The sequence below is a fragment of the Stereum hirsutum genome (genome assembly GCF_000264905.1).
Source record: "Stereum hirsutum FP-91666 SS1 unplaced genomic scaffold STEHIscaffold_9, whole genome shotgun sequence".
NCBI classification, from domain to species: domain Eukaryota; kingdom Fungi; phylum Basidiomycota; class Agaricomycetes; order Russulales; family Stereaceae; genus Stereum; species Stereum hirsutum.
The window spans coordinates 1,719,355-1,744,901 of NW_006763139.1; the positions used below are offsets into that span (position 1 = coordinate 1,719,355).

The 25,547-nt window shown below is 52.3% G+C and overlaps 10 protein-coding genes across 10 annotated transcripts; 4 read left to right on the forward strand and 6 right to left on the reverse strand.

Annotated features, from left to right (window-relative positions):
* Positions 1 to 545: 545 nt before the first annotated feature.
* Positions 546 to 2,211, forward strand: STEHIDRAFT_112213 (uncharacterized protein; the record flags this gene model as incomplete). Its single annotated transcript, XM_007305629.1, has 4 exons — positions 546 to 780; positions 862 to 980; positions 1,035 to 1,654; positions 1,719 to 2,211. 4 exons carry the CDS (start codon positions 546 to 548, stop codon positions 2,209 to 2,211), a joined length of 1,467 nt encoding a protein of 488 aa, XP_007305691.1.
* A 158-nt stretch (positions 2,212 to 2,369) lies between these two features.
* STEHIDRAFT_132226 (ARP2/3 complex p21-Arc subunit) lies at positions 2,370 to 2,889 on the reverse strand (the record flags this gene model as incomplete). Its single annotated transcript, XM_007305630.1, has 2 exons — positions 2,370 to 2,515; positions 2,592 to 2,889. 2 exons carry the CDS (start codon positions 2,887 to 2,889, stop codon positions 2,370 to 2,372), a joined length of 444 nt encoding a protein of 147 aa, XP_007305692.1.
* Positions 2,890 to 3,297: 408 nt separating this feature from the next.
* Positions 3,298 to 6,823, forward strand: STEHIDRAFT_169561 (calcium activated cation channel; the record flags this gene model as incomplete). Its single annotated transcript, XM_007305631.1, has 24 exons — positions 3,298 to 3,379; positions 3,455 to 3,600; positions 3,659 to 3,746; positions 3,811 to 3,961; positions 4,038 to 4,072; positions 4,133 to 4,195; positions 4,246 to 4,318; positions 4,380 to 4,441; positions 4,499 to 4,597; positions 4,664 to 4,674; positions 4,732 to 4,922; positions 4,949 to 4,953; positions 5,042 to 5,069; positions 5,125 to 5,188; positions 5,249 to 5,332; positions 5,387 to 5,418; positions 5,478 to 5,507; positions 5,566 to 5,592; positions 5,654 to 5,723; positions 5,788 to 5,852; positions 5,921 to 5,989; positions 6,050 to 6,080; positions 6,161 to 6,409; positions 6,490 to 6,823. 24 exons carry the CDS (start codon positions 3,298 to 3,300, stop codon positions 6,574 to 6,576), a joined length of 1,842 nt encoding a protein of 613 aa, XP_007305693.1. The 3' UTR covers positions 6,577 to 6,823.
* Positions 6,824 to 6,834: 11 nt separating this feature from the next.
* Positions 6,835 to 7,821, reverse strand: STEHIDRAFT_122638 (DNA replication complex GINS protein PSF2). The gene is made up of 5 exons (XM_007305632.1): positions 7,642 to 7,821; positions 7,462 to 7,576; positions 7,282 to 7,378; positions 7,089 to 7,206; positions 6,835 to 7,024 (listed from the first exon to the last, which is right to left on the reverse strand). The coding sequence occupies exons 1-5, from the start codon at positions 7,759 to 7,761 to the stop codon at positions 6,917 to 6,919; spliced, it is 558 nt and encodes a 185-aa protein (XP_007305694.1). The 5' UTR covers positions 7,762 to 7,821; the 3' UTR covers positions 6,835 to 6,916.
* Positions 7,822 to 7,978: 157 nt separating this feature from the next.
* Positions 7,979 to 10,951, forward strand: STEHIDRAFT_99414 (uncharacterized protein). The gene is made up of 5 exons (XM_007305633.1): positions 7,979 to 9,845; positions 9,910 to 10,082; positions 10,153 to 10,378; positions 10,458 to 10,543; positions 10,622 to 10,951. Exons 1-5 carry the CDS (start codon positions 8,090 to 8,092, stop codon positions 10,916 to 10,918), a joined length of 2,538 nt encoding a protein of 845 aa, XP_007305695.1. The 5' UTR covers positions 7,979 to 8,089; the 3' UTR covers positions 10,919 to 10,951.
* Positions 10,952 to 12,103: 1,152 nt separating this feature from the next.
* Positions 12,104 to 13,613, reverse strand: STEHIDRAFT_158336 (uncharacterized protein; the record flags this gene model as incomplete). The annotated part of the gene is made up of 2 exons (XM_007305634.1): positions 12,104 to 13,444; positions 13,503 to 13,613. 2 exons carry the CDS (start codon positions 13,611 to 13,613, stop codon positions 12,104 to 12,106), a joined length of 1,452 nt encoding a protein of 483 aa, XP_007305696.1.
* A 575-nt stretch (positions 13,614 to 14,188) lies between these two features.
* On the forward strand, positions 14,189 to 16,016 carry STEHIDRAFT_59388 (protein serine/threonine phosphatase 2C; the record flags this gene model as incomplete). The annotated part of the gene is made up of 4 exons (XM_007305146.1): positions 14,189 to 14,921; positions 14,983 to 15,160; positions 15,221 to 15,349; positions 15,431 to 16,016. The coding sequence occupies 4 exons, from the start codon at positions 14,189 to 14,191 to the stop codon at positions 16,014 to 16,016; spliced, it is 1,626 nt and encodes a 541-aa protein (XP_007305208.1).
* Positions 16,017 to 16,185: 169 nt separating this feature from the next.
* Positions 16,186 to 19,382, reverse strand: STEHIDRAFT_169566 (cysteine proteinase). The gene is made up of 6 exons (XM_007305635.1): positions 19,059 to 19,382; positions 18,685 to 18,976; positions 18,479 to 18,589; positions 18,310 to 18,412; positions 18,018 to 18,242; positions 16,186 to 17,902 (listed from the first exon to the last, which is right to left on the reverse strand). Exons 1-6 carry the CDS (start codon positions 19,293 to 19,295, stop codon positions 16,570 to 16,572), a joined length of 2,301 nt encoding a protein of 766 aa, XP_007305697.1. The 5' UTR covers positions 19,296 to 19,382; the 3' UTR covers positions 16,186 to 16,569.
* A 345-nt stretch (positions 19,383 to 19,727) lies between these two features.
* Positions 19,728 to 21,973, reverse strand: STEHIDRAFT_169567 (uncharacterized protein). Its single transcript, XM_007305636.1, has 6 exons — positions 21,952 to 21,973; positions 21,780 to 21,859; positions 21,635 to 21,706; positions 21,354 to 21,494; positions 20,728 to 21,263; positions 19,728 to 20,642 (listed from the first exon to the last, which is right to left on the reverse strand). Exons 1-6 carry the CDS (start codon positions 21,961 to 21,963, stop codon positions 20,155 to 20,157), a joined length of 1,329 nt encoding a protein of 442 aa, XP_007305698.1. The 5' UTR covers positions 21,964 to 21,973; the 3' UTR covers positions 19,728 to 20,154.
* A 1,505-nt stretch (positions 21,974 to 23,478) lies between these two features.
* Positions 23,479 to 25,490, reverse strand: STEHIDRAFT_169568 (uncharacterized protein). Its single transcript, XM_007305637.1, has 9 exons — positions 25,404 to 25,490; positions 25,102 to 25,338; positions 24,972 to 25,045; positions 24,856 to 24,918; positions 24,717 to 24,806; positions 24,619 to 24,658; positions 24,307 to 24,550; positions 24,059 to 24,227; positions 23,479 to 23,899 (listed from the first exon to the last, which is right to left on the reverse strand). Exons 1-9 carry the CDS (start codon positions 25,482 to 25,484, stop codon positions 23,704 to 23,706), a joined length of 1,194 nt encoding a protein of 397 aa, XP_007305699.1. The 5' UTR covers positions 25,485 to 25,490; the 3' UTR covers positions 23,479 to 23,703.
* Positions 25,491 to 25,547: the final 57 nt, after the last annotated feature.

The following is a 25,547-nucleotide window of genomic DNA, read 5'->3' on the forward strand; positions in this document are numbered from 1 at the left end:
GCAGACCGGGACAAGGGACAATGTTCGTGAACATCGACGCTTTTGCAGGGAGACGACCTTTCGTAACCGTTCAACAGGCATTTAACCTCTGAATTTGGGTGGAAGAGCTCACCTAGTAGCAAAATCTAGCCCAAAGTGTGTCTCGGAGGCCTTACTGAGGTCAATTTAGGAGCCTAAAATATATTCACATTTTCGTCAAATTTGGGTCAAATTTTGGTTTGTCCTACTTACAAGTTCCGTGCACGTCAATGGGGTGGGACTGTCCCGCGGCACAAGTTCGTTCGCGGCCCCCATGGGACACGGGACACGAACTTGTGCGCGAAAAACTACAGTACTTTTGCTCTGTTCTCTCGTCGTGCGAACCTCAAGACAAACAAGGCAATTGTTTTATATTTCGATTCTCTCCGTGTGCGTTCCGCATACAGCCGAACGTCACAATAAGAGGTCCGGCACTATATTGCTCGGTCCACGGACCACCGCACCCCTTCCGTCCACAACATTTTCGCAAAGCCACCATCGTCCTCCTCTCGCCACACATCTTTACCATGGCTTCTCCATCCTCTACAGCATCCACACCTGCTTGTAAACGTCTTGTTCTAGATGCAGGACCATTACTCTCTCTTTCTCCGCTCCGAGGCCTGGCAGAAACATACGTAACCGTACCTCAAGTTCTCGCTGAATTAAAGGACAAACGAGCCAGAGAACACTTTGAAAAGCTCGCCCTTGTTACTGGTGTCAAAGTTGAGATCCAAGCTCCAGATGCTGCCTCTCTGAGCCATGGTGCGTCTCCTTTGCTCAGGTTCTTGCTTCAATGCCGAATGAGGTTCTGATTTTTGATCAAATCATGTGTGGCGAGAACAGTTATTCAGTTTGCGAAGAAGACAGGAGATTACTCTGTTCTTTCACAAGCCGATCTGAGCATAATTGCGTTGGCTTACGCTCTTGATGTGCAAGACAAAAAGGCGAAAGAGGCCGCTGAGGTGCGTCTTTGAGCTCTCACTAGGTCGAGATTTCATCTTAATATGTGTGAGCAGCCTTCCGGATCGTCGGAGAGCGTTCCTGCCGCTACTTCAGAAGGAGACAAAGAGAAGGTCGAAGAGAACACAAGCACGGTCCCTGTAGACGCAGAACTCGCACAAGAGACGCCAGACGAGGGATCTCCGGTGGCTGAAGAGGATCCTGTGGTCGAAGGTGAGGTGGACGAAGAGGTACAAGACCAGACCGAAGATAATGAAGATCAAGAGCCATTAAACGTCGAGCTTCATCCACTCAAAGACGATTCTGCCCCTGAACCTTCTTCCTCCTCATCAAGAACTCCATCACCGCCGCTAAATCCTCCTCTTCCTCCCTCGTCCCAACGCGATGCAGACGACTCTACCTTATACGACGATCCATCGGAGTCAGACGACGGCGAAGGAGAATGGATAACCCCTTCAAATGTAGCCGTTCACAAGTCTCGTGCTATGGGTCTTACGCCGTCCGCTTCTGGCAAAGGAAAGGCTAAAGCGAGGGAGACGATTGCTGTGGGATGTATGACCGCCGATTTTGCGATGCAGAATGTACTGTTGCAGATGGGTCTGAGTCTCGTCGGTCTAGAGGGAAAGAGGATAGACAGGGTGAAGACATGGGTCTTGAGGTGTCATGCCTGTTTCAAGTGCGTTTTTTTTTTGTTTGACCCTGACTATCTTCGAGAACAAATACTGAGCGAGTTATTGCAGAATTTGCAAGGATTCATCGAAAAAGTTCTGTCCTTCATGCGGAAATCCAACACTCTTGCGCGCCTCCGTCACCATTTCTTCTCCCACTGCCGGCTCAAACACCCCCGCCCTTCAAGTCCACCTCAAGCCGAACTTCTACTACAAAACGCGAGGCACAAAATATTCTATCCCTGCTCCGAAATCCGGTTCTGCAAAGACAGGAAGCGGAGAGGGCCTGATCTTACGGGAGGACCAGACGGAGTATATGAGGGCGAGCAAGCAGGCAGAGACGAAGCGGGAGCGAGAGGAGAAGAAGATGTTGAATGCCGCGTTGACGCGGGGTGGCCAGGGAGGGATGGGCCTCGGGAACTGGACAGATCCGGATTGGATACCGGAGATTATGGCGAGTGGGACGAGTGGAAAGGGGAGGAGAAATCCGAAGGGCAGTAAGGATGATGTGCCTACCATCGGGTATGGACGCAAAAATCCCAACGAGCGCAAGCGACACAAGTGATATCTTGACTGTGCTTCGTTGAAGCTCTCAAAATCTTTGCCTTCGCTCGAAGCAAGCCTGTACCCCATAGACATTCCGCAGAGGTAGCATGCTGTATTCCACTTGTTGTACAATGCATTAGATTGGGTCGATGGAGAGCCGTGTACAATGCGAAACATTTAACCCAAGCTCCTGTTCATGAAACGCCTCTTCTGGAAGGACATCCACCACTTGCTTGGCTTGCCCGTCCCGTCAGCGTACAGCCGCTCGATCAACCGCGCAGCCAGCTCCTGGCGGACTTGAACCAAGTACTGACGAAGATAGTCTGCATAGTTGACCATTTGCACAAATTTTATGAAGTCAGAATCTATATATCGAGCAGCGGGGAGGAATTCACTCGCCTGCGTCGGCACGACTGCTTGGGGGAGCATAATGCGCATTCAGTTGGAAGTTAGCGTCTCCGGGAATGGGGAAACTGTCCACGGCGAGAGTATTGAGCAACTTCGATGCCTCGATCTGTGACGGTGGGATACGAGCTGTTCCGAGCTTGGCTAGACAGTCGGAGATGAAGAGGATGAGGATGATGAGGAGACGGTCGGCGGGACCCTTGATCTCGAAGTTACGAAAGAGAGAGTTGGCACGGAATAGGTCGAGAGTTTCGTCGACGATATCGCCTTGGCTCACGTCAACTTCAGACATCCAGACCAGTCAGTATGGTCTAGTCCGGAGGAATAATGGAGAGCAAGAATAGATGGAGTACAGACCCATTGTCGGCGCAGGACCACGAATCTTAGTCTTGATGGGGAGGATGGCGACATTGCCGGCCTGTCGGACATCTGCCTCTTCATTCAAAGCTGAGTGGTAGGCCTATTCATCCCAGATATAAGCGATTCTATGGGTAGGAAGCTATCGTACTTACTGGCATGGTAGTGGTCAGTGCTATAAGTGTAAGGGCCAAATAGAGCGTCAACAACGCGTCCGTACGTCACTTCCTCTTTTGGACGGTCTATGGCCAGGAACGGAACGCGTCGAGGGAATGCATCATAGGCGGGGCTTAGACGGGGCACCAGCTCTACCTCTGCTTGATTTTGACCCCTCTTTGCGAGAATGGCTGACGAAATCTTCCTGTCCGATGGCGCGTCCATATCGTCGCTGCGGTCGGTCAACCCATCCGTGAATACCTTAGCTAGTGAGCTTTTTGTTTGGAAAGGAGTGCTTACAGGAGTGTCGGGAGATTGAGATATTGATTCTTCTCTTACTTCAGAACTCACAAAACGTCTCCGAGCTATGACCCTTACGCTTTTACCCCTCGAAGTCGAGCTTAGCAGTCTCAACGACCCAACAAGTCGTATCATTACCCCTCAGGTCATCTCTGCGTATAAAGCAGCTGCAGGGGACTTCACCGAAGCTGTCAGTCTAGGTTCTCTCTCTGTAATATTTTTTTCGCGCTCACGCTGCATGTATGTAGCTGCCGTATTGTCTTCTGAGAGCTCGTCAGCAATTCATGCTCGATGCCAACCGGAATGTGGCCGACTTCGACGAGAACCAGGGGCGAGGTATGGCCTTCCCTTTTCGTCCCATACATATCATATTCTGTGCTCACAGGGCTACACACTTTAGCTATTGCTTGTGAGGTCCTGGCTCGCAGAATCACCCATCATGCTCCTGCGGACAGACTTACAAACATCATGTCCACACGGTATCAGCACCGTCAATCCGACGGCGATATCGAATTGTCAAGTGCTTTGGAGCTTGCTATCGACACGCATTGGTATGTCTACTCAGTAAAGTAAAGTACTAACAAGACAGTCTTCCCAATTACTCAAGGCCATGATATGTGTTTGTAGTACAATATTCCTGTCCTCCAGCGAATCTCAAGATGGTAAGGAAGCGCACCGACCCCGTCTTTTGCCTCGCTAAAGGGCTGTCTTTCGTCTGTCAGTTGTCAACCATATCTGGCAAGGCTCCATCGTACAGAAGAATAACGAGAACCATGATATTGATTGTAAGTTACCAGTAGTTTGCTCTAGTCTCACTGATTCAGAATGTTTCTAGTCGTTCCCTACGACGAACACCGAAAACACACTTTCTGGGGCCACCTCAACTCAGACAGAATTGCCGTACCTAGGTGCACAGAGCTGACTTCTTGCTATACTTACTACATTACAGTTCTAACTGTATTGAGCCAGGTATCAGAACGCCCTTCGTATCGTGATTTGGTTCGTCTTCTTGGCTGTATACTCTCAAGCAGGTCCGTGCCTTTCCTCGGGGTTCAAAGATCACCTGTTGATCATCCTGTTTGACTCAGTCCGCGAGCCTCTGAACCAGCTTGATCCCTCGTTCTACCGCACGATCGACGGCTGGGAGCTCGTTCTCTATATACTGTCCCTCGCGTTCGCCTTCGAAGGTTTGTTGCGTTCAATCATCTTCTCTTTTGATTGTCTACCACTACTCAAGTGTTGTCGCAAGCTAGATAGTCATAAGGTGCGTTTTCATGCTTTGGCTCCACATGATTCGATCTAAACGCTTCAATCGTTCTAGATCTACAAGCTACTCAAATTTGCCAGCTACAAAGCCTTCAGCTTTTGGAATATAGTGGCCTTCATTACTGAGATGCTGCTCACCGCTGCATTCGTTTTGCGCGTCGTGGGACTGACGTCTTCCGGGCCTACCCGTGACATGTTGCGCTTGAGGAGTTTTCAAGTCCTGAGTTATGTGTCACCCTTCATATGGTACGTGATTGAACTTGCTACAAGACGATGAGACTATTGATACTAAATGTTTTACAGGATGAGTTGAGTGTTGCCTTCTTGTGAAAGACACGTAATGTGCTGACTGGAAATCCCTGCAGAACTCATAACTGTGTTTGATGGATACAAGTCCGTATTTCTCTGTGCATCACACAAATTATACAGCTCTTACTGGGACACATAGGTACATTGGGACAATGCAAATATGTGTCTCTCGTATGCTTCGGGAATCAGGGATTTTCTTTGCCGTATGATCCGTTCTATCAAACATCCTACCGTGGGATTGTCACCAACCCTCATACTTCTAGTTGTTATCAGTCCTCGGTATCGGCTTCCTTCAAGGACTTTATGCTCTAGATGCAGCGGACGGCCAGACAGATTCGCCGGTGCAGGTATGAACTGTCATGGTAGGCTGTTTCGTCGGCATCTTATATTCCCTTCCCTAGGTTCTTAACGTCATGGTTCAAGCTTTACTGCAGTTCGTCTCTGTTGATTATATTTTACTATGTGGTTCCATTGCTGAAAGCGCTACCTCAGATCTCCTGATTACACCGTCTTCGCCGGAAGGTAAGTGACTCGCACTTCAAGGGTATTTGGCCGAATGACCTGATTATCCGACGAACAGTCCAGCAGGAATGATTCTGTACTACCTGTGAGTTTTTCCTGCGCGTTCATTTGTTATGCGTGGATTCTCAGTTTGCCGTATGATGCAGCTGGAACGTCGCGACGGTCATCATCTTGCTCAACGTGTTGATCTCCCTCTTCTCCTCTGCGTACTCTGATGTAAGTCCTCTACTTTTATGTTGTGTTATTTGAACTGAAGGCTGTTGCCCATACTCGTCATCAGGTCGTAGAGGATGCTGAGGCGGAGTATCTCGCGTACTTTGCGGGCAAGACTATTGGTATGATCAGGTCGGTGACTACTACTTGGTCTTGACTTATTTATATCATCGAGGCCAACGACGTTTTGATTGTTATAGGGCACCAGATTCGTTCGTCTATCCAGCACCGTTCAATCTCATCGAGGTCTTCTTCGTCGGTCCACTTGAGTGCGTTTCTTTTTTACGATATAGACGTCACACCAGCATCTAACTCACGACCAATCTCAGACCCTGTATGCACCCCAAAGCGTACACAACAGCAAGTATCCTTCACTATATGGAAGTTAGATCCTGGCCCCAAGGCATCACCACTAACTCTGTTTATCTGTCGCACTATAGCTCAACCGTATTGTCATGCGCATAGTCTTCTTCATCCCCCTCTCCATCATCGCCCTCTTCGAATCCACATCCGCCAAACCCACAAACCAATGGATGTCAAACTTCATGAACGGTGCTCCAGTGGAAGAAGACGAAGATAATCCTGCGGTTAGGAATCCAGATGTGGACGGTGAGGACGGGGAGAGTGGGTTGAAAATAAGCAAGGTGCCGTTCGAGGAGTTGATCAAGGTGTTTCCTAATACGCATGAGGTGTGTTTCTCTTCATCTCTGAGAACGAGTCGCAGGCATGTTTGTGTTGACGTGAGGTTTTGTGGCATTGTGGCGATTAGTCGACGGAGGTCACGATCATCAAGCAGATTGATGAGGTGAAGGCACAACTGGCACAATTGATGAAGATGGTGGGAGAGAGGCAGTAGCGCGTTGCATCTTCCAATGTATCGGTGATGTACAAGGTTGACGAATTCTTCTCGGACTGGGTTTCTACTGCTCGTGTACGGACACAGACTATCGTCTATATCCACACTGTATGGATATTGTGCTTTACATACTCACGTTAGGTTCACGAAATTCACGTTGTCAAGTACATGTTATGCTTTTACTATCTGGATCCACTAGTGTATCACACAGAGGCTCTTGTTGACCTGCATTGTTGTATACAAGTTGATTGTTGGTATATGAAGTACATGCAAAACAGAAAAGCGAGAAGGAAAGAAATACAATCGTCGAGAGTATAACAGTCGACCTGGAACCGTCGGTTCATGGTTCGTCCTCCCTCTCAGCGTGATTGATCTGTGTCAACACGCCCATCGCACGGATGAAGAACGGTCGAATTTCATTGATCTCCATTGAGCACAGGTTCGGTAACTGGACAGAAAATGTGTTATAAAGCGGTTTGATCCCGGCGTTGAACGGGTGAGGAGGTACATACGCTCAGTTCGCTATGGTCGATCTTCGAGAGACCTTCTCTACTCTTGGCTTGTCGGGCCTCTCGTATGTCTTTTAGAAGTGACCGAATTTTGTCAGAGTTTGGGACGTCATCTGGTGCACTATAGGCAAAAAGGAGTGGCCAAGTGAGAATCTCGTTTGAAGCAGAAAATATGATAGGGATAAAGAATCTTTACACGTCGAGCAGGATCTTCGCCACTTCAGCGAATCGAAACGGTAGCTGACTGAACACAGGTCGTGACGTCTCCTGTGTTAACCGCTCTTGCAGAAATTCTACAGCCACATAAGCAAGAATTAAGGTAAGCGACACAAAGTAAACCATCCATACTGGTTCTCGCAAACGTGCTTGTACGTACCAACAGATAGCCAGTCTGGAGGCACGATGTGGCACTTCTTCTTCAACTTGAGGTTCACTGCCATCCAGATCGGGATTTTTGCCTTAGTTGGCGGTCGTAGTGGTCCATAAGCGCCCTTTAGCAGACACAAGCATGAGGATCTAGTGTTGACGCATCGATACGAATAGCTAGAGAACGAACGGAGATGAACGCTGTTCGTTCCATGGCAATGAGAGGTACGATCTCAATTAGCTGCTCTGACGCGATGAGCTCTAGCTCTGTGGGCGCAACTGAGTTTCGCAGAGGGATGGGCAGGGCCATGTGTTTACTGGAGTCAGAGTGCCGAAAATATTGGAGGCGTGTTTAGCAAAACGAGTACGGTTCGGTGAGAGGGGTAAGAAGAGGAAGAAAGGTGTGTGGCGCGGACTTTCAACAGCCCAAGCAATTGGCTCCGTAGAACACCATCACGTGGTTGAAACGCGGTTCGTGTTGTTCCCGATCGAGATTGGCGTTGCCTTGCTCTCGACCGACGACTGTGGCTCCCTATCCCTAGCTCGAGCACGCTTCGCCCATCATTGGCATACTCACAAACTCTGTGGACAAGGCGACAATATCTGCACTATTTGCCGCCACCCTTCTGGTCTGCATCATGCTCGGCACGAAAACCAAACAGGTCTTTTCTTATGGTCGTCGAGGCCACAGGATCGTTAACGTCTCCGAAAGAGATTCTGAGAAGCAGGATGAGAACACGTCGGCAGGATCTATCAGCTCACGGAAGAAGCTGCAACCCGTCGTTCTACTATCCAAACGTGCGAAACCTGCCATCCGCCCAGTAGCTACACCCGCTTCCCCAGAACCCTCACCCTCACCATCACCTCCACGCAAACGGAAAGTTATCAAGAAGAGGCTTCCTTCATCCCCACTTTCATCCCCCGACTTCTCCTACAAACCGAAGCGAGTTCGGCAGATTATCGCCAAGTCCAAGGGCTCGCCCACGTCCAAACCTCTGTCGAGTTCATCTCGAGGGTCAAACTCCCAATCCTCCTCCGCTGTCACCGCCGCCTCATTTTCTACACCGGGCTCTCGTACACCGCTCAGCTCTCAGTCTCCTAATGTCCCACGGCTTGCAGCCCCTACATTTGCTGGCAAGAAGAAGGGCAGAGTCTCCGGGAGCAAAGGCACGCCTCTCAAACAATCACTGTCTCCTTTCGTGGATGTAGACATCGTGGTCGTAGACGACGCTGGTCATCGTTTCAGCCACGAACGGAGGGTATCCAGAACGGACGTGCAGGTCAATCCTACTATCTTTACCTCGCCACACGAAGACAGCGCGTTAAGCTCGGACAGCGACGGGGAGTATCTTCCTGCGCCAAAGAGGCCATCGAAACGATCTCGAGCAAAAATCGTCATCAGCTCGTCTGACGAGTCGGATGCGCCGGCTTCTTCCCATCGACCGCCAAAAGCAGCATCTTCCAGGACCAGTGCTCCCAAGCCTCCTTCGCGACCTGCAAAGGCCCCGCCTGCAGCACCTTCCGTCGATCCCGTAGCTCGTAACAATCTGGTTCTTAACCGTCCCGTACCTAGTGACCATTCAAAGCGCCCCGAAACAAACGGAACGGCGCCTTCAAAGCCAGTTGTCCAGGCCCCAAATGTCGTACATTCGTCTAACAAGCCTAGTATCGGCGGGCATGCCGATCAAGGCAAACTGCCACTACCTAAAGCGAAACCCTCACGATCTGCACTCGAACCAGCCCTCTATATCGACACTACTCAACGTCGCCACTCGCCCATGCCCGCACGCTCGAAGCCAAGACCGCTCACGCCTGCACGCTACAGGCATTCTGTATTTCCACGGCCACCCTCCCCGCTTTCGTCTTCCACGAGTGACGACGACTATGACCTCTCCGTCGACCTAGCCGAACTCACCCTCTCCGACACACCTCACCAGTCTGAACCCACGATTCCTCCTCCCTCGTACCTCCTGCCGCTTCTGACAGAATGTGGCCAAACCACTGCACACGAATTCTCCGCCTTCATCGAGTCTTTTCCGTTCGACCCGATTGTGCAGCAGAACTCTGATGCGGGCAAAGTCGCATTCCAGAAGATCGGCGAGGCGTCGTACTCTGAGGTATTCGGGATCGGAGACGTTGTCCTGAAGGTCATTCCTCTGAGTGACGAGGACATCAAGTCTGGTGGTGCTGGATTTGGTGAGGCGGAGACGCCTGCGCCGAGCAATGCGAGGGATGTCTTGAAGGAGATGATTGTGACGAGGGCAATGGGCGAGATGTGTGATGGGTTCGTGAAGTTGTTGAGGACGTATGTCGTTCGGGGGAAATATCCTTCACTTTTGCTCGATTTGTGGGATGGGTACCACGAGCGGAAGGGTTCAGAGAGTATCCGACCTGGTCCGTACGTTCCATGCTCATCTTCGTCTTGATAGGTGATTGATGAAGCAATGTTTTCGTACAGATTCCTTCACGGTCTCTCAAGTTTATGCTATCATTGTGCTCCCGAACGGTGGTCCTGACCTTGAGGCGTATACTTTCTCCGCTGCGTCGAAGACAGGCTGGAGACAAGCATGCAGCCTCTTCTGGCAAGTCACACGCGCACTCGCTCAGGCCGAGAATCTGGTTTCGTTCGAGGCATGTTACCTTTCCCCCGTCTCCTACTATCTGCCATCATGAAAACTAACCACTTTCCTCTGTCTTACAGCATCGCGACCTTCATTGGGGCCAGATCCTGGTCAAGAACGCGCCCTCCAGCATACCAGCGCCCAAACGCACTACCACGAAGGGGAAACTTCCCATGGACCATCCTGCCCATGGAATCGAGGCTACCGTTATTGATCTTGGCCTGGCTCGGATGGACGCGGTGCACGAGGACGGTGAACTAGACGTGCGGTGGACACCATTCGACGAGGAGATTTTCGAAGGCGAAGGTTAGTGCTTCCTGATTCGTATCTGCGTCCTCGTCAATGACTACGAATTCGGAATATTGATCGTCTGTTGTTTCGCTAGGCGACTACCAATTCGACGTCTATCGCTACATGCGGAACCATAACAGTGGCGACTGGGAGACTTTCCAACCTCTGACCAACGTCATGGTGCGTCCATCCATCCCGTTTTGCGCTTCATGCTCAGCTTCGATCTCGATTCATACTAACATTGCTCCTCCCTTTCAGTGGCTGCACTACCTCGTCCAAAAACTCCTCCACTATAAACGTCTCCGCCAACCCACCTCCCGCAACGCCAGCATCTCAGTCTCAGCCTCTACGTCATCCGTCTACACCGAACGCGAATGCTACGACTCCCTCGTGGAGATGGAAGCCGTGCTCGCGTCGGCGGTCGAGGTCGCGAAGAAGCTGAAACCGAAAGCTAAGAAGGCGACGAGTGGGAAGAAGAAGGTGGTGGCGGGGCCGAAGAGTGCGGAGGAGGTGCTGATGTTTGGGAGGGAGAAGGGGTGGGTGAGGAAGCAGTGAGGTGAGGTCCATGTTGGCGTTGGAGAGAGGGTATTGAAGTTGGATGTGATAGTCGTTGTTTTGTTTTCTTGGTTCTGCCGTTGTGTGATTGACATTTTTATTTTGGACGAAATCTCTAGCGAGGTCTTCTTTTTCTTCTTAGTCCTCTAAATAATTCCTCGTACTTAGGGACTATGTCTCTCCATCCCGTGTCTTCTTGTTTTGTAGCCTGTCTGTCCTGTGCGTCAACAGAAACCTTTTCAATAGTGACTCTTACGTGAACCAAGATCAACACTGTATACCCTGGTCAGTGGTCATCAGCCAGCCCTCGACGGCATTCGAGCATGAAACATTTGTATTTGTAGAACTGTGAGCGACGACAACGACGAGAGAAACGATATGACACGCGAGGCGGACGTCGAATAAGTATGTATGTATCGCTACATGATAGTGCGAGTTCGATGAACAGTTCAAGTTGATTGAGCACGATGGGGAGAAAATCACTGAGTATGTACGCATATGCGGCTGAAAGCTGGCCCTGATTATGCCCCGATGGACCCAGACACGAAAGACCGAAAAAGAAATGAGAGAAGGGAGAGGGAGGGAAGAAAGAAAGGAGACGGCATATTGAGTATGTACGTAAGGCCATGGCAGGCTAAAAAGCATAAATAAAAGAGAACACGACGAAAGAGAAGGAGAAGGGGTTTGGACTTTGGATACAACGGTTCTTGTCTTGACGGCGCTTGGTGAGAATGAAGCGCGAAGGTCGACGGACTATGATTCGAAAGAGGAAAGGGACATCGGGTGCGAGGACGGAGCGAAGCTTGAAGGGGCTCGTTCATAAATAACTGGCGGATCGGAATTAACAAACGGAAGCGGGAAAAGGCAGAGGTCAGCCATCGGGCAGGACTCGACCGAGCAAGGAGGCAGGCGGAGAGAACACACATAGCCAGGGAGGACGAGAGGGCGGGATTCACCTCAATAATCGGTTAGTTGCGACCGGGGCGGGCTTGACGATTTCTTGTGCACGCAAAAATACAATAGCGACAGCTGAAGCGCCGTTGTACGAGTGGGCGTGCCGTGGAACAAAACGAAGAGAACGATGACAGAATGGAAAGCATAGACAGAAAGATGGGAATAGGCACTTGAGAACGATATGGGACATAGGAACAATTCGCCCAGGACATGACAGGCAAAGGACTTCGACTACACTTTCTGTTTCTTGAAAGGCCTAGCGCTCGGCGACTCATTTGGGGCAGCCTTCGTGGGGGTCTTTGAATGTGCTGACTGGCGTGAGACACTGGTCGTGACTCGAGTGGGATGCGGACTGTCATGGGCGCCATTCATACGAGCGCTTGCCTTGCCTTTGGGTTTCGGGGCGGATTGAGAACGGGGACGTGTGAACCTCGTGGGCTTCGAGCTTGATGCAGAGGACGTGGCGCTCTGTGATTCGGGTATGTCATCGGGTGAGCTAGGTCGCTTTCTTAGGAAGTAACGGGGCGGTGGGCTGGTGGGCGTGGGCGTGTTGCTTGGGGAGGACGCGGGAGAGGGTACAGTGATCGTTGTGATTGGAGTGGGTGTGTGGGCATATGAGGCCGAATTGTGCCTTGAGCGGCCGTTGGAGGTGGTAGAAAGAGAAGGAGTGGGGAATGGCGTCTTAGGGTTCTTTGGGTTGGGTGGACGTTTGGACGACGGGGAGGGTGAGCCGGATCGATAGTTAGGGCGAGGTGGCGAGAGTGAGGTGCGGTCTTCATAAGGGGACTCTGGCTGTGAGTCGGGAGTACCATGGAAGCCAAGTTGGGAGAAGGTGACATCCACCGGGATAGGAAGTTCGGAAGTCGTGTCGAGCTGCGAGGCAGGAACATCGCTCGTGTCTGCCACGGCCCTCTCTTGCGACCCATTTGGAGTGGCGACGTGGGAATCCGTTTGTTGTGATTGACTGTCGGCGATGAGTGGGGGCTGCGACTGGGACTGAGAGAAAGGTTGGGATTGCGATGGGCTCCGAGTCGGCTGGGAGAAAATGTCTCCGTTGAAAGCGGGTGATCTGGTCAAAGCCTGACTGCGAGAGGGTGGACTTCTGTGGCGACGAGGTGGTGTTCTCGGGCACTTCGACGATCCGGGCGACGCATTCCCATTGCCAGCGCCTCTAGAGCGCAGTGGGGTATTCACTCGCTGGCTCGATTCAGGTTGGCTCCCGAATAGCTCAGATTGGTCATGTGGCGTTGTCTTCGCCTTATCCACCCTGGCCAAGATGGCTGATGGCTGAAGGGTACCATAATCAGTGAAGACATCATCGCCATCCTCATCACTCTGGAATACTGGCGTTGCCCGGCGGAGTAGTCTGAGCCCTTCTTGTGCGTGGCGTGAAGGACGGGTAGGGGGGATAGGGGGAAGCACGCATTCATACGCAAAATCGCGGACTTTGATGTTGAATTCAGCCATGATTTCAGCCATCGGTATGGGCTCTTCTTCTGGATGTTCGGAAACGACAAGTGTATCTTCACGCTGAAGTGCTCGAGGATCATTGGAATCGGAGGATTGTAGATCCTGAGGCGAGATCAGAGGATGAGGGTGTGTCCACGATGAGTGTGATACTGGGACGTACGTGATTGATCACAGGCGTAGGTGGACACGAGTCTGATGTAGAATTGAACATCTCTGCATCCTCGTCATTCACGATGCTGAGACACGGTCTGGCTGCTGAGTCTTCCGACATCATGCAGAGTAAAAGTTTGTATGCAAATTGTTCTGGCGGAGCTCAAGGTTGTGTACAGTCGTCAACACTGTGTGATGCAAGACTTTTCAAAGAGGTTAGGATAGATACGTGAAGAGAAAGCGGGTGGGCGCACCTATATTGTGAAGAGAGATGACGGAAGAGGACAAAAGGGATGGAAGAGGGCGTGCGAAGGAGTCATGCGAGTTGAAGATGGCCTGAAGGGGAAATCACGCGTCGGTTCACGCGCGTGTCAGGACACGCTTCGCTCGCTTCCGAAGCCGGCGACGCGTCGTGTCCGTTCGAGCTCACTCTGCGTGCACACAGGCAAGTCTTCTGCACCGCCTCAGGCCGATGAACGAATATCTTACCTGTAATGCTGACTGCGTGCTGTGTTCCTACAGTTGTCTGACTATATTTGACTCAGAAACCTCAAGGCTTGGGCCCTTCCTCGCCTTACAGCTCGAAGCGCCACCTGACCCTGCTGGCAGCAGCTGTACAGGTTTGTGAGACAATGCGCCGTCTGTTGATGTATCAGGTCATTAGACTGACTTGTGGACCAGGATCAACTTCATTTGATGCTTAGACGCGCGTGGAAGCCTCTGGCTGCCTCAGCCGCGGGCGTCGGTACAGGAGCCTACGTCTACACCAGATATGTGGCCACACGACCTTCCCCTCTCGAAACCTTCGACCTCACCATCCGAGAGAACTCGAACATGGTCACTCGCACCATACCCCTGATCCCGAAAGAAAACATAGACCAACGGATCAACGAATTCGCCACCCAAGAGTCGAGAGCAACCGCGGAAGGTCTGCTTTGGAAGCACACGACCGCTAAACTCGCCTCGAACGACCCTATCGAAGACGCGAATGCACAGACTATCATAGACAAGGAGGCATCTGCGCTCTCCCCCGCCGGCCAGTTGTTGTTTTTCTCTGTTATGGATGGTCATGGCGGGAAGGATACCTCTCGGCTGCTTTCCAAGGTCCTCATCCCCGCTGTGGCCCTGGAGCTTGCCACCCTTGTCCAAGATACCGCACCGAACAAATCCTCCTGGCTAGATAGCTTGAAATCCCTCCTTGGCTCTTCCTCATCACCAAAGATCGAGCCTCGGATTCCGCTGGATGCCGACCCAAGTGCTGTTACGGAGGCCATCCAACGAGCATTCACGAACCTTGACTCCGAAATCATAAATGCCCCACTTCGGCTACTCGCCGCAAATATGGACAAGACCGCCTTCGAAAAAAAGCTCATCCCTGACCTCAGCCAACATCCCATGGCACTTCCGGCAATGTTGCCCGCGATGTCAGGTAACTACTACGGCGCCTTTATGTTTTCCTTGTGATGATAATTGACCGCATGTTCCTTAAGGCAGCTGTGCTCTCATGGCATTGCTTGACACTGCCCGACAGGATCTCTATGTAGCATGCACAGGCGACTGTCGTGCTGTTGCAGGTTATTGGGATGAATCTGAGGACGGCACAGGCACATGGCGTGTTGAGGTGCTCAGCGAAGACCAGACTGGACGGAATCCGAATGAATTGAAGCGGTATGAGCTACTTTCCTCCACTGTATGTCTCTCATATGCTAACAGGACACACTTCCCTAGTATGCAGTCAGAGCACCCACCTGACGAAGCCGACGACGTGATCAGACGAGGTCGTGTCCTCGGCGGATTAGAACCCTCGCGAGCCTTCGGCGACGCTCGCTACAAATGGTCTCGTGAAGCCCAATACGCGTAAGGCCCCACCACCACCACCCACCTTCCCAAACCATCCTCTGACTCTGACTTTGACACCTCCCTTCCCATTCTCTCCAGCCTCGACAAAGCCTTCCTCGAAGGGAATGGAAAAACCATGCGCCAACCCCCCTCAACATTCAAAACCCCGCCCTACGTAACCGCCCTCCCCGTCGTCACCCACCGCAAACTCTCCCTCCCCTCCTCCTCCACATCTTCCACCAACTCCAACTCCAACTCCAAATCCTCCCTCCGCTTCATCGTCCTCGCCACCGACGGCCTCTGGGACCAACTCTCCTCCTCCCAAGTCGTCCACCTCGTCGCAGGGCATCTCTCCGGACTACGCGGTCCCATCGCACACTCCGCCCTTCCGTCGCTCGTCCCGCTCGACACCGAGTCTGGCTCGCGCACGATCGAAGGCAAAGACAAGGGCCACCGCAGCGGCACTGCAGAAAAGGAAGGCCAGTGGGCGTTCGTGGACGAGAATGTCAGTGCACATTTGATTAGGAATGCGTTTGGGGGTGCGGATGTGGAGAGGTTGAGGAAGTTTTTGAGTATTCCGCCGGGGATATCGAGGAGGTATAGGGATGATGTTACGGTTACGGTTTTGTGGTATGAGCCCTTGGGAGAGAAGACGGGAGGTGAGACTGTCAAGACGAAGCTGTGATTTGTTGGTGTACTCTACTGCTGCTGCATCCACTGGCATGGACTCTTTCGGGTTTACTCATAGTGGGTCATGTACATACATTATGCATTATCTCTCACCTCCATTGTCGGGTCCATAGATACTTCTGCATTCACGCAATCAGACTTCACGCGTCACGCGAAGAGAAAGTAAGAAAGCCTTTGGCTATTGAATTGATTGATTGACGAAAAACGAAAAAAGAGGAAAGCACAGTCTTGCTCGAGAATTTAGAAGACCCGTGCATGTGCTACTACTACTGGCGCTACGATGAGCTATGATACATTCAGAAATTCAGAGGGATACAACTAGAGCAATAATTCTACCTACCGGCTGTCGCAACTTGAAAATGAAAATAAAAGAGAAACGCCACATCTACTTACCGCCTATCCACCGAAGCAACCCGATATCGCCACCACAGCAAACCAACACCGACACGCCATGTCCGCTCGTAAAAGAGTACTACCGTCCACAAGCACCACGCGCTAAGCAGTCGCGACCGAAAAAGTGAGAACCTCCCAACCGTGCACGAACGCACTCAAAGCGCCGTCCTCCTCTTCTTCCATCCTCCACCATACTTCTTCGGATTCCACTTGTCGCTCTGCCTAAACATCGAGCTCGTTCGCTCATACGGGTCCCCTCCGCCCCCAATCCCAATAATCCGCGGCGTGTTCGACCCGGGCGACTTGAACCCATTAATATTCACGGCCGCGGATTTCGGCGTCTGTGGCGGCTCGTCGTCGTCTTCGTTCGATGGGGACTTACGCTTGTTGCCTTTGGTGTTGGTGGGCTTCGATGAGGTAGAAGCGGTAGGGGGAACGGTGCCGTAGAAGCTCGATGGCGGGATGGGCGCGGGGGAGGATGCGGGTTGTGATGATGATGCCGCTGTTGGTGCGGGTGTGGGTGTGGGTGATAAGGAAGCTGGTGGGTGTGGTGGTGGGGCGGATGTAGATTTGGAGGTAGTGGGGGATTGGGGCGGGGACTGTGGCGCAGCCTCCTTCTCCTTGCCCTTCTCTTTGCCAGTCCCATTCATCACCACCTTCTCCCCAACATCGTCTGCTCCATCCTCCTCGTCCTCGTCGTCCTCATCCCCATACTCCTGCGAAATCGCCAACAGAGCATTCGATTTCTTCATCTGCTTTGGTTTCGGAGAGGGCGATCCTTGTCTCTGCCCCTGCTTCGCCTTGACCGCCTCGATCTTACGCTTCAATGCCAATGCCTGCGGGTCCTTCGAGCCAGAAGGTGAAGGAGAAGGCGTGGGCGAGGGTGAGGGCAGAGTCGACTGGGAAGGCATCACAGGCCCGATGAACGGCCGCTTATTAGGCGTCGTCTTCTCCTCCTCCATCTCCCTGTCTATACTCTTCCTCTTCCCATTCATCGCCCCAATCACACTCTTGGTATTCCTGCCATTCACCGCCCCATTCTGTCCGTGTCCATTCGAATGCGCATTTCCGTTCACGTACGCCCCAGCCCCATTCATCCCCACCGCAGCCTGCAACGCCTGACCCTTCTCCATCACATAAAACAACATATACGCACTCCTCAACCCCGTCGGCGCCTCACCCCCCATCCCCGCCGGCGTCACCGTCTCGTCATTCATCTCATACCAGCTCCCATTCGGGCCCCTCACATGCGCATAATAGTGCCCCGAGTTCGGGCCCCCGCCCGCATGGGAGATGACGCCGTAGAGGGCGTACGAGGGCCCGAACTGGCCTTCGCTCATGTATGGCGCCAGGGTCAGTTTCTCGTCGTATTTGATCGCGTGGCCGATCTTGCGGCCGAGCGGGGAGAAACGCTTGAGGTGGATGGTCAGGACGACGGGGGCTTCGTGGATCGTGAAACGTTTCTCGGCGACGACGCGACGTTTGCATCTATAGCGGGCGACGACCAAACCAAATTTGGACCGAGCGCGGACAGGAAGAAGCGGCGAGTTTGGTCAGTTCTCTGAAGGATTGAAGACGAGTGACGGATAACATATATACGCACGCATCGCACTTGTACTTATCGGCACCCTTCAAGGAGTCGATGGCAACGAACTTCTTCAAAGCCTGCTGAACGGAGCTGGCGCCGAAGATGTCGATGCTGAGGTCGAGGATGTTATCGAACGTGTCGCTATTGTGGCCGCAGCTCTGGCAGGTCACTCTCGACCGGAGCTTCCCACCGAAAAGCTTGTGGACCCATGTCGTCTCTGCGAGCTTCGGGTCGAGTTTTCTGTCATATCGTATGCAAAGGGGTGAGGACGGCATAAAGGGGGGATGGAGGGTGGAGAGGTACTTACGGAGGGTATCCTGCGAGACATGATTTTTGAAGAGCATCTATGGCATAGCGCAAGAATTCGTGCGAGTCTTCCTGTCGCCCTCGTCTTAGGTGTTTAGCGATGGCTGTGTGGCGCGTAAACAATAAGGCGACATGTCCAGAATACCTGAAGAGAGGAAAGGAGAGCATACCTGAGAGGTTGTTGGTGACTTGTGCGGGAGTGAAAGAACGTTGTCGAGTGAAATGCGAGTTCAACAAGACACCTCGCAAGCAACAAGACATACAAAAGCCCTTCGCTCGACCTGTGTGTAGCACATGGCAATGACATCAACGTCAGCATCTGTGCCTGACAGTGGGGCGACTCACGATGAGGATAAAGAGGAGGGGCAGAACGTACATGGGTCGGTCTTGGTATGAGCGAGAAGGATGTGGAGTAGACCGGGGGTATGAAGCAAACATTGGAGGGCACTGTTGAGAAAGCACGTATTGCCAGTGTTGTGCAGCCCCGCGCCTATGTGTGTTACGCCCTTGGGCCAACTGATATCGATGGCACCGTCGTAGAGATGATGCGACGTCTTGGACGAGTGTTTGGTATTCGTCGAGAGTGGGGTGGAGGTCTTTGCAGGGGCAAACTTTGATTCCTTCGGGGTGGCGGGGGAGGACGACAATGGAGCGCGTGGGGATTCCGGCTGATGACACGAAGCGAGGTGGAAGGTACGGGCGCGCATGAGGGACTGAAAAATAGTAGAATAAGATGAAGAGTAGACGGACCTCATGCTTGGACCCACTCGAGCTCGAAGGCCCGTCGTTGATGGGCTGGAATTTGCCCTCTGGGATAGCGAACGCGCCCGACGAAGAGCCCTCGACGAACTCGACGGGGGGCACCAGTTTCCGGAACGCTTCTTTATCCTTCACAGGTCGATACGAAGTTGTTTCCTCTGCGGGTTTCTGAGGCGAAAAGGCAGGGCCGAGAGAGAGGGGGGCCGGGGCTCTTGCGACTTCTGTCATCCTCGCGGTCCTGAACGGGTTGTGTAGTGATGTTTTGAGGGTGCGGACGCGCTGAAGAGCGTGAGAGAGGACGTGTGTCGTTGTGTCGTCGCGTTGTGCGCCGTGTCGAGTGCGCTGGGGGCCGTGTCGAGGACGAGTGAGGGGAAGGAAGGCGGGGGATGGATGGGTGGAGGATGGAAGGCGGGAGAAAAGCGGCGCGGGTTGAACCAGACACCCTCTCCATTTTCAGATCGCAAAATAGGCGCTCAATCACTCGCGTGTGGCGTTGTTTGGCTCCGCTTGTTTCCTTCAACCACTCTGGGCCACACCGCGGCTTTTGTTCACACGTTGGGTCACATAGAACGGGGCATATATTGTAAGAGTAAAAGCATAGTATGTACGGTAAAGACAAAAAAAGAGGGAGCATATGAACTGTTTTTTTTTTTGGGATGGGTATGGGTATCGATACACTGGGGTGATGAATTAGTGGAGGGGAAGATAAAAACATAAAGAGGGGGGGGAATGTCTGCGCAGACGTATGGAAACAGTGGAGCTAGAGATGCGGGTAGAAATACTAGTGGTGGGTGGGTGGTACGAGTACGAGAAAGGTCATGAAACCCGGCATGATAATAGGCTACAATATCGAATCGAATCGAAGGAGACGATGAGACGAGAGGAAACGATGAGTGAGATGTGATGTTTAGAGATGAGAGGAAACGATGAGGAAGATGAGATGTATATAGATGAGAGATGGGAGCTGAGAGAGATGATATGTGTATAGATGTGTATAGATGAGTAAGAAGAAAAAGAAGGGAGAAAAGAGGAACCATGTCGTTCGTCCAGAGTCATTAGAACCTACACCCTCCTCCTCCCACCAAACTCAAGCCCACCTCCCCGCCCCATACCCAGGCGTCGGAGTCGAGCACCTCGCTGGCGACCCCGGCAAATTCAACGGCGAAGCAAGCCTCTTGGGCGTCACCGGCCCCGGCGTCGAATATAACGAGCTCGAACCACTCGAACTCGGGCTCGCTCCATCCTCGGTCAACGAGAATATCGGCAACGGCGAGAGCGCGGCATAATCGTCGTTCAGATCCACCCAGTCCGACTCCCTGAACTCGTTCGGACCCGCCGGAGCCTGAGCGGCCTGGGAGGGGGGGTAGTAGTCGAACGGGCTGGTCGAACTGGAACTGGACTGGCCGAGGTGCATGTCGGGGCCGTAAGTCGCGGTGGGAACTGCCAGATTGTTGTCGGTGTGGGTAGGGTCTGAGTCTGGGTAGGCGTTGAAGAAGTTGGGTTCGGAGGGGAGGGGGAGATACAAGCCGTCCGTGCGAGAATACATCGTTGGGTCGTACATTCCATAGGCTACATCTATACACAATTCCATATCCGGATCAGCGACCAGCCTTCAAGTTTTCCTCGACAACGATGGGTAGAATGAAAGGGATAGACGTACCGAAACCGAGCGAATTCTGGGTATATGGACCGTGCATCCCATGATCCAGCGCGCTCGTCGCCATGCTCATACTCATACCCGAACCCGAACCCAAACTCATACCGCACTGACCGTCTTGCATCATCAAGAGCGAGGAACCATGGTCAGCCTCAGGCGACGGCGTGTGCAGGTGCGAAGACATGGGCGAGGGTTCGAGAGAGAGGTACTGGGGCTGAGGAGATGGCAGAGAGAGAACCTGGGGCGAAGGCGAGGACATGTACGCGGAGGACGGAGAGGACGAGGACGAAGAGGAGTGCATGTGCGCGGATGAAGACGAGGACGAGGAAGATGAAGATGAAGACGCCGACGAGAGAACGATCGCCGGCCTCGAATCCTCCACATCATCTCGCGCCCCCGTCCCCCTCGCCTTCAACTTCAACCTCGTCGAAGAAAGAGAAGAACATGCCGGATCGAGACACATGTCTATCTCCTTTCCGTCCATGACGAGGCCGTGTTTCAGCCGGAGATGAGTCTTGAACGAGGACTTGCGTTTGATCCTATATGGGTGTCAAGCTGTCAGTACGCTATAACACGGACGAAGGGCGACGAGAAGAGCACTGGCGAGAGAGAGAGGGAAGACGACGTACTCGGTATCGCACGTCGGGCACTTGTACTTGAGCCCCTGACTCTTGCCATGCACCTCCCTTCGATGTCTGCTCTGGGAGGACGGGTCGCCGAAGCGGCTCTTGCATTTACCGATACCGCAATGCCAGGGCTTATCTCTGGAGCTGTTGGTGGCGAGAAGACTGGGTCAGTGACTGACGAGATTGAATTTGTATTACACGATACTTAGGTGGGGGGCGGTGACGCAGTGGCTCAGTGGCTCAGTGGCTCGGAGGGGACGAGGAAAGAAAATTCGGACACTTACTGAGTGTGCTCATGGATCTTGAGAGCGTTACGCTGGATGAAATCGTGTCCACAAATTCCACAAACGAATGGTCTGCAGAACAAACAAAATAAGGTGGCTCAGTCCTCACTCCGATTATTCCCAGAGCACGAGGAGGGGAACACACCTGTAACCAGTGTGCTGAGCGTTATGCCTGTTCAAATCCGCGTTCCTCGTGAAGCTCTTACCGCAGGTAAAGCATGGGAACTAGGTTCCAAGCGAATGGCATGTTAGCGGAGAGACAAAGGGGGCGGCTACGGCCGCGCGAAATGAAGTGAAATGAGATCTTCATTACTCACTGGGCCGGTCATCTTGAAAGTGTCGTAATGATTAAGTAGGTGTCGTTGATTGATTGCCGGGGTGGAGATGCGTTGCGGGGAGGATGATGTCGATACAATTAAGGTATATGATTATAGGAGAGCGGAGAGCAGAGAGCAGATGAGGACAACTAGAGAACACAAAAGACGTCCAACAATGCTCAGCACTGTCGGTGATTATATCGAGTGACGCCGAAGCTCGTTGGGAGATGCTATGCGAGATGGATGAGTTGGAAGTCGGAGAGAGGGTTCAGAGCGGGAGGGCGGGGGAAGAGAGAGCTGGGGCGTGAAGATCCACCCACGTGCTATCAACCGCCGACTTTATATGTGAATCGAGCACTCCGGGAGGAATTAGATGGTGGCACAGGGTTCGCGCCTAACTCTAGGGCGACAGTGGTAAGGGGGCTAGGTGCTGGATGAGATGGGATGAGGGGGGACAACCAATCGACCGGAGAGCCCCCGATTATTTGGGAAGGCGCTATTGTTCTCATTGTTGTCCTCGAGTTATCGAGGTACCCGGGGACAAACATGCGGAGAACACAAAACAAAGCGAGCTACGAGCCGTCCAAGCAGAAGCTTCGGATCGGGGAACGAGGAGGATGTCGAGGCGGGAGATCTTGACCGCGAGGGTGTGTTGGTGCGGGAATTGGTCCCGTTGAGACTTGGGTACCGAGGGAAGCACAGGATAGCTGGCCGGCCAGAGAAATCCAGGGGGTGGCTCACCCCGAAAAACGTAGGCTCGGGTTGGCACGAGGAACCGTCCGTCCGACTACACCGCCTGTCAGCCACCCAACTCTCGAGCTCAACAAAGCTCAACGAGATAGATAGATAGATAAGATACGGTTACTGAATCGCAGGCTTGGACTTGAGAACTACAAAAACCTGGTAGACCTCTTCGCTAAGTAATGCACTGCCTGCAGCCTTGTAGTTTCTGAACTTTGAAGAAAGAGCCAACGTTGGGGTTAGACACAAGGGCGCTGCACCATGTTACGGTTTCGGAAAGGCTCACCTTGCTGAATTGAAAGACAAGAGCATCACAGATCTAGGGTAGACCGATATGCTCTTGTTCTCGGGAATTGGCAATTGCATCTATAGAACAGTCGAGTAACGGCAATCATGCGTCGGTGGCGGGACTCGTGAACCGTCCTGTTGACGTGAGAAATCTCCGCGGGGAAAGTGAAGAACGAGAGAAGAACGGCGGGTGTGTTCCTATTCGAGAGGTCGAGCTCGCGGTAAATCGATGCCACCGAGACATCAAGCATGGAAAACCATCCTTTATTGGCTGTACGTACGCATTGTACGCACGACGTCGATAAGTCAACAGAAGTCACCGCTAGTCGCTCGGCTCGAGTAGTGACGCCTCTCAGGTCAATTTCCATCAGAAACACTCGAAACGAGACCGCCCCGTTCCACAAAGAGAACAAGTGGACACGAGTGGCGTGGGCGGCTTGCTCGCGGAAAAACACTATAATCAGAACCAGCATAGAATTTTGATAGAAGTACAGGCCGCTGGGCCACCACATAATAATAATAAAAGGTGAATAGAAAGATAAGAGATCCAGATACGTATCCTTCCTCCAAACAGACAAAGATGAAACCACACTCCTGAAGAACGCAAACAACAGCGGTCGTCAGGCTCTCTGCACCGTCAGTCTTGGACTCGATCTCTCCGGCGAGCTGTCAGTCTCACTGCATAGGTACTGTGTACCGTCGGTAATTCTCTTGTGTTCGAGTTCAATGCCCCAAGCCCGGTCCGTCGACTTTCTTTGTGATGTGCTCCTCCATCCAAGGAGCGATCGCAACAAGGTCGTCCCAGGTGAAGGAGGCATATTGACTCCTCCCTTGTCCGACGACGAGATCAAGATCCTGGAAAATCGGTCCATCGGTCCAAGGCTTATTTGTGTGTGGGCCGGTAATCTGAGCGATGAGCCTATTACAATTGTGAATCGTCACGAGTTGCATGAGTACACATCGCGTGCCATCGGGGTTCCAGAACGGGGAACAATTAATACCCCTTCAGAGGGTCGGAAAGGAATAGAAGACCGAGGAGGCGAATGATATGATTTAGGCGTTATTGCAAAATACTCACATCAATCCGCCGACCCACTGTCGTCCGCCTTCCTCAAGTGAGCCAGCTCCCAACCACCGTTTGTCTTGACCGCCTGGGGTATATAAGGGATAATTTGCATGGGATTGGGATGGTAGAGGATAGCTCAGATGCTCGTAAGTAGGAGGCGGTGCTTTATAAGACATGGATGCTAACGGGGATGTCGCAAAGTTTCAGGTTCAGAAATGCAACATAATAAAATGACAACAAAACAAAGTGTCTCAGCTTACGGGCGGCTGCGTCATTGGATGTCGACGATGATCTTGTTGAGCGGGCTTCACTCAGCTGACTGTCTAGAGACGACCGTGCTGTTTGAGGAGTTTGAGGTAAAGCAGCGCCTTCTGCGTCGAGCGAGCCTTCGATGCCCGGGGGATGTAGGAAACGCCGTGCATTGGGATTTACGGAATATTTGCCCCGCGGGTTGTTTAGTACACCAAAAGCGAGGATGCGTACATCGGCAAATTGAACGACGAGCTATGCAATGGACCAATGTCAGCGCTCACATCACACTCTTCCATAGATTAGTCTATGTCGATACGTACTCTGATGTGAGTCTCGAGGTGTGCAAGATTAGACTGCAGCCTACAGATCCAGTCCGTGTTAGGGTTTCTCGATAGACAGGGGAATTATGTTGACTGACTTCATGTCATTGAAGATGGCCAACGGATTGAAGCTTCGAGAAGAGGCTTCGAGCTCGTTCGCCGAACCATTACGGTTGAGGACGATATACCTAAAAATAGTAAGGATGGGATATTCATGTGAAAAGCAGAAACACTGACTTTGTCCAGGCCTCATCGGTGGTACATGAGGTCTCACTGCGATGCCATGCGCGGAAAAGCACTCTGATGAGAGCATAGGTGGGTTTTGTGCCACAAAGCGAAAATTTGATGCGTACTTCTTATAGGCTTCCTTCCAGCTGCCGTCTCTCTTCCACTTTTGCCATCCAGGAAGGAACCTTCGCTTAAAACACTAAATTTCATGGGCTCAGCATCAGCAACGGCAGATAGATAAAAGGTAGAACAAACCTCCTCCCATTCCACCTCCTTCATATTCGGCAAGGTGGCGTCGAATAGGAGGAAAGAGGAGCGTGCCATGCTGAGAATCTCTACCCAGTTCTGTCTGGGTACGATGGAGCGAACGCTTAGATGCTTCAGACAGTTCTCGTATTTGCCTGATAAAAGGTTCGACAGAAGCGGGCGTCTCCAAGGATTGAGAGAAAAGTCGGAGGCGATGTGATGTAGACGGTGCGAGAGGTACGAAAGCTATAGGGGTCGCAACAAGCGCTGAATGTAGATTGCCAACCTTCGTGCTGGGCAAATGTGCTCACGGTGATGAGAGACTCGAGATCGAGCTGTTCCATGATGCCTGCAATCAACTCTACCGGTAATGACTCGAGTGTAAGGGCCATTGCTAGAAATGTAGCGAACTGTGGGCAGTGGATGTGAGCAAGGACTGTCAGCCATTAGGCGCC

Bases quoted from the DNA above. Each gene is read 5' to 3' on its own strand.
- STEHIDRAFT_99414 (XM_007305633.1), top strand. From the start codon at position 8,090: ATGCTCGGCACGAAAACCAAACAGGTCTTTTCTTATGGTCGTCGAGGC. The intron at 9,846-9,909 runs GTCCGTACGTTC...GTTTTCGTACAG, and splicing joins TTCAGAGAGTATCCGACCTG to ATTCCTTCACGGTCTCTCAA. The intron at 10,083-10,152 runs GCATGTTACCTT...TCTGTCTTACAG, and splicing joins AGAATCTGGTTTCGTTCGAG to CATCGCGACCTTCATTGGGG.
- STEHIDRAFT_169566 (XM_007305635.1), bottom strand. From the start codon at position 19,295: ATGACAGAAGTCGCAAGAGCCCCGGCCCCCCTCTCTCTCGGCCCTGCC. The intron at 18,977-19,058 runs GTCCGTCTACTC...TCGTGTCATCAG, and splicing joins CGAGTGGGTCCAAGCATGAG to CCGGAATCCCCACGCGCTCC. The intron at 18,413-18,478 runs GTATGCTCTCCT...CGCGCCACACAG, and splicing joins AGTCACCAACAACCTCTCAG to CCATCGCTAAACACCTAAGA.
- STEHIDRAFT_169567 (XM_007305636.1), bottom strand. The intron at 21,707-21,779 runs GTGTGTTCCCCT...TTTGTTCTGCAG, and splicing joins GCTCAGCACACTGGTTACAG to ACCATTCGTTTGTGGAATTT. The intron at 21,264-21,353 runs GTACGTCGTCTT...ACACCCATATAG, and splicing joins TGCCCGACGTGCGATACCGA to GATCAAACGCAAGTCCTCGT.
- STEHIDRAFT_169568 (XM_007305637.1), bottom strand. From the start codon at position 25,484: ATGGCCCTTACACTCGAGTCATTACCGGTAGAGTTGATTGCAGGCATC. The intron at 24,807-24,855 runs GTCAGTGTTTCT...TACTATTTTTAG, and splicing joins ACCGATGAGGCCTGGACAAA to GTATATCGTCCTCAACCGTA. The intron at 24,551-24,618 runs GTACGTATCGAC...TCCATTGCATAG, and splicing joins ACCTCGAGACTCACATCAGA to CTCGTCGTTCAATTTGCCGA.
- STEHIDRAFT_122638 (XM_007305632.1), bottom strand. From the start codon at position 7,761: ATGGCCCTGCCCATCCCTCTGCGAAACTCAGTTGCGCCCACAGAGCTA. The intron at 7,577-7,641 runs GTTCGTTCTCTA...TGTCTGCTAAAG, and splicing joins AACGAACAGCGTTCATCTCC to GGCGCTTATGGACCACTACG. The intron at 7,207-7,281 runs GTAAAGATTCTT...TTTTGCCTATAG, and splicing joins GCGAAGATCCTGCTCGACGT to TGCACCAGATGACGTCCCAA.